At 37.7% G+C, this 5,025-nt stretch overlaps 1 protein-coding gene across 1 annotated transcript; it reads left to right on the forward strand.

The window, feature by feature from the left end:
- Positions 1 to 380: 380 nt before the first annotated feature.
- Positions 381 to 3,127, forward strand: LOC308692455 (uncharacterized protein; the record flags this gene model as incomplete). The annotated part of the gene is made up of 2 exons (XM_081368487.1): positions 381 to 1,565; positions 2,370 to 3,127. 2 exons carry the CDS (start codon positions 381 to 383, stop codon positions 2,373 to 2,375), a joined length of 1,191 nt encoding a protein of 396 aa, XP_081224613.1. The 3' UTR covers positions 2,376 to 3,127.
- Between the last annotated feature and the right edge of the window lie 1,898 nt (positions 3,128 to 5,025).

The following is a 5,025-nucleotide window of genomic DNA, read 5'->3' on the forward strand; positions in this document are numbered from 1 at the left end:
TCGTTTCTGATGAAATAGAACGGTTAAGATTAAAATTTAGACACATGCTGCTGTCCTGAGAATTTTAGGTTTCTTTCGCTCCCCCCCCCCCCCCACCTCCAGAATGGCAGCCTATGGGCACTGGAACAATCCTTACAAAAAACGCATTAAACTTTCATATACAAAGACGTGAAGCTCACCGAGTGGTCAGGGGTGTTCACTGATATGCTCACACAAAAAATTGCTGCAAAAGATGCTTTCCAACAGGTTTTATCATAGTTTTTGTCAAACACAAACAAAAAAAACTTGGACAAAAACTACGATAAAACCTGTTGGAAAGCATCTTCATTTTTTTTTTTCTTTGTATTATTTTGATGATTTCTTCTTTGATTTTAGACCTGATGGAAGTGGAGGAGGAGAGTGAAGAACTGAGTGAAGTGAAGGAGGAGAGTGAAGAACTGAGTGAAGTGAAGGAGGAGAGTGAAGAACTGAGAGAAGTGGAGGAGGAGAGTGAAGAACTGAGTGAAGTGAAGGAGGAGAGTGAAGAACTGAGTGAAGTGAAGGAGGAGAGTGAAGAACTGAGTGAAGTGAAGGAGGAGAGAGAAGAACTGAGAGAAGTGAAGGAGGAGAGTGAAGAACTGAGTGAAGTAGAGGAGGAACATCATGTCAAACCTGGAAAAAAAACTTTGAGTCGCTCAAAGACTAAAGAGACATTTTTAAAGAAAATAAGAGCCAAGAAATCTAAAACCTGCACTCAGTGTGGAAAGAGTTACACAACCAAACACAGTCTTGAGATTCACATGAGGATCCACACCGGAGAGAGACCGTTCACATGTGATCAATGCGGGACGAGCTTCACACAAAAAAAACATCTTAATGTTCACATGAGGATCCACACTGGAGAAAAGCCGTACGCATGCAATCAATGCGGGAAGAGTTTCACACAATCATCATACGTTAAGATTCACATGAGGATCCACACCGGAGAGAAGCCATTCACATGTGATCAGTGTGGAAAAACGTTTCATAGTGGATCAAACCTGAAGAAACACCTGACAGTTCATATGAAGGAGAAGCCACATTCATGTTCTGTGTGTGGAAAGAGTTTTTCACAGCAGCAAACTTTACAAAGACATCAGAAAACTCATACTGGTGTGAGAGAGTACATGTGCTTTGCGTGTGAGAAGACTTTTACTACAGCTCAATCTTTAAAACAGCACCAGATGAACCACACTGGAGAGAAACCTTACAAGTGTTCACACTGTGACAAGAGATTCAATAAGTCATCAAATCTGAAAAACCATGAGAGTATCCACACTGGAGAAAAACCTTACAAGTGTTCACACTGTGACAAGAGTTTCAGTCAGTCATCAAATCTTAAATCACATGAGTGGATCCACAGCAGAGAGAAGCCGCACACGTGTGATCAGTGCGGAGAGAGTTTCTATTTTAAAAGTGACCTGAAGATACACATGTGGATCCATATTATGAAGAAACCGGATCACCATGATCCATGTGGAGAGAGGTTCCTTCAGTTATCTTCAGTGACTCACTCAAATGGAAAACAATCACAGTCTGAGATCACAGTAAGTAGTTCATCTTTATGTGCTGAGCATTAAAGTCTCTCCTGTGTAAGTTAGTTTCCTAACAGCCATGATGAGCAACAGGACATCTTGGTGGTTGCTTGCTATCTGCTTTACATTTTCACATTATTATGAGAAATTGAGTTATACTTAAAAGAAAGTATCTCATCATTACGTAAAATTTTCATTATGAGAAAGTATCTCATTATTATGAGACCGTTTCTCATTATGAGATGTTAAGAAACATATTTTATTAGATTGTCCTGGTCTTAACATAAGTAGAATGCTTTGTTATGAAGTTACTTCAGTCAAATACATTTTTAATGAGATTATACCTGAAAAGGTTTTGGATTTTTTATCATGTTAACTTGAAAAAATATATTGTATAATATGACTTGTTGATTATCTTTGTTCTGTTTTTATTGTATTTATATGATATTTGAGTTTTTGTAATTGAATTTTTGCCATGAAGATAGCTCTGATTGCTGACATGGCATTAAATAAAAAAGGTGATGATGTGATGTTAAGTCGTTATGAGAAAGCATCTCGTTATTTTGCAATGTTCAGTTATTACGAGAACGTTTCTAATTATTATAAGATACTAAGTCATAATTATGACAACATTTCTCATTATTGTGACTTACATATTTAGGTTTCACTTTTTTTTTTGATGGTCCCTTTAACACATTCTGTTGACTATAAGTAGCGTTGCAACTACATGTCTACTAACTCTCATTAGACTCTCATTCACTTTTTATTTCACATTTGTCTCTCATTTGAAATCTCATGATTTAATGTTTCTTTTAGACCTGATAGACGTGAACAAGAAAGGAAAAACAGGAGCCAAAAAATCTGTCTCCTGCCCTCAGTGTAAAAAACGCTTCACATGAAAATCAAGTCTGAAGATTCACATGAGAGTTCACACTGGGAAGAAGTGGCTCAGACTTTCGCTCTGAAATCACTTCAGCTTCTCATTCTGAAGAAAGACCATTTAACTGATCAGTGCGGTAAACAGTTTTACTGAGCATCAGTCCTGAAGAAACACCGGAAGATTCATACAAAGGAGAAGATTCATTCGTAATATTACAGCAGAAAAGACACAGCGGTGTGTGTTTTAGTGCAGAAGTCCTTTACTACAGAAGATTAACTGAAAGACCACCAGAAAAGTCACACTGGAGAAGAAGGCCATAACACTTTTATTACTATTTTTTTCATTGTTTTAATTTCATCAGAACATCTAGTTTCTCTTCTGCTTCTACTCTTCCATGCAAACGCAAGATATACTTTCATGTATCTTTGAAACTGGACACTTTTCTTCTTTTCTTCTTTTCTTCTCTTGAGATGCTTTTGAGTCAGTAAAGAGAGAGATCTGTCTCATTCAATTTCACTTAATGTTTGTATTTGCTTCATGTAATGATTGATTAAACTCATTACTAATTTTATCAACAGTGTATTATTGTTCACATTTATTATTTACAAGTCAGAACAATTACTATGAACTTTAAACAACACAGTTTTTACAAAATAAACTGAAATGATTACTGTCTCCATCTCAACACACAGTCAAAAAAAAAAAAAAACTCATTGGACTCATTGGACAAACTCAATTTAATTGAGGGCAGGTGTAGCCCCAACTAATTCATGCAATGAAATGTAATTAAGTTGGTCCAACTCAATTTTGACCAACTTAAGTGAGTTGATCCAACTCAGTTTTGACCAACTTAAAGGGATACTTCACCTCTGGGAAGATGAATGTGTATTTAAAATAGGTAATTTAAGTAGAAGAAATGTGAAGAAATTTTTGAATTTGGAGCTTTCTAGACTGAGAAAAGCCAGAAAATGTATTTTTGGCTTATGTGGATGAAAGACAACAACTCCCAGAATGCACTTGCTTCGCTGCCTTAGGGGGCCACGCCTACCGGTAAGAGTGCGCAGTTGTAAACAACAAAGCTAGCCTACGTGATGAGTTTGCGAGGGATTTAGAGATCGTCCAAAATGTCCGGGATTCGGCTTTTGCGTTCTACAGTCGCCATTCATTCATCATGTTTACTGTGGCGAGCAGGACGAGGCTGACGGCCGCGGGAGAACAGCGCGAGGCCGGTGGCGTCATTACTGAGACGCGCCGGGTCTCGCATCTCTCACGGAGGAGCGGGAATTTTTCTTAGCAATGGTAAAACGCACATCAACCGATCACTTGTTTAGCGTTCATGTAAACACTACATTCAAATTCACCAATCGGAATGAATTCAGTTAGATTGAAAGGTGTGCATGTAAACAATGAATGGCGACCGCAGAAAGCAAAAGCTGAATCCCGGACATTTTGAACGATCTCGCCCGCCGGACAAGTCTGGGAAAAGGAGGATGGTTACTTACTCAGCTTTCTCCTACTATTCAGCTTTCTCCACAGAACAAGAGCCTGCTAGCTTAGCTTCCAAAGAAAGACGGCTGACACTGTGTACATTCTGAGTGAGATCCCACCCTCTATGGGCGGGCTGAAAACATGCGGAACAACGCCATCTACTGGCTGTAGTCTTTAGCCTCTGGACAGAAAATCCTCCGATGACGCAAAATGACTATTTTTGCGTCATCGGAGGATTTTTTCCAGACAAAAAATACATAAATCTCTCATCTCAGGGGGATATGAGGGGGGAAAGCATGGTAATTCGAAAATACTACAGGTTTTCTACTAATACAAAGCTTAATGCTAAATCCTGAAGTAACCCTTTAAATGAGTTGGTCCAACTCAATTTTGATCAAATAGTTTAGATGAAATGGATACATTTATAAAATTAGTTGTATGCTTCTTAAACTTAAATTAAAACATTTCATTGAAAAATCAATTAGGAAATCCTTATTTTGTACCCCATAGAGACAAGAGACAAATCTTGATCGAGATGTTTTTATTTAAAACTCAATAGTGCAATAGTTATTTAATGTGAAAGGTACTTATGGCTCGTTTCCACTGAAACCAAAAGCCGCCGCTGACATTAGGCGTTTCTCAATAGCAAGTACGCAAAGAAATTCTGCAAATGGACGCATTCTTGAAAGCGTCAGTCAGCTCGCTCTGTTAACGTTACTCCGGTTATCTCTGTATGTACATTTTAGACAACAATGAAACGAAATATGTTATAAAACACCACACTGCCTCTTTACGTTTTCATTTAAAGAAATAGTCCAGGCAAAATAGTGTTTTACGACAGACTAATTGTAAAAGAATTTTTTTCAGCATAGATCTTTTCTATGAGGTGTCCAGAACAACATACTAAAAGTCCTAAGAAATCCTAGTTGAGGAAATATGTTAAATTCTCATAATTTCGAGATGTGTGCCAATAAGGCCAGGCAACAATACACCCCAATGGGGCTATTTTTTTCCTTTACTCCTATCAAAATGAAACTTTTCACAATGAAAGTACCCATGAAAGGTAACATTTTTTGTATTACAAGTTTCTTTGAAAATTAATTG

This window comes from Scardinius erythrophthalmus (genome assembly GCF_964197995.2).
Source record: "Scardinius erythrophthalmus genome assembly, chromosome: 1".
NCBI classification, from domain to species: domain Eukaryota; kingdom Metazoa; phylum Chordata; class Actinopteri; order Cypriniformes; family Leuciscidae; genus Scardinius; species Scardinius erythrophthalmus.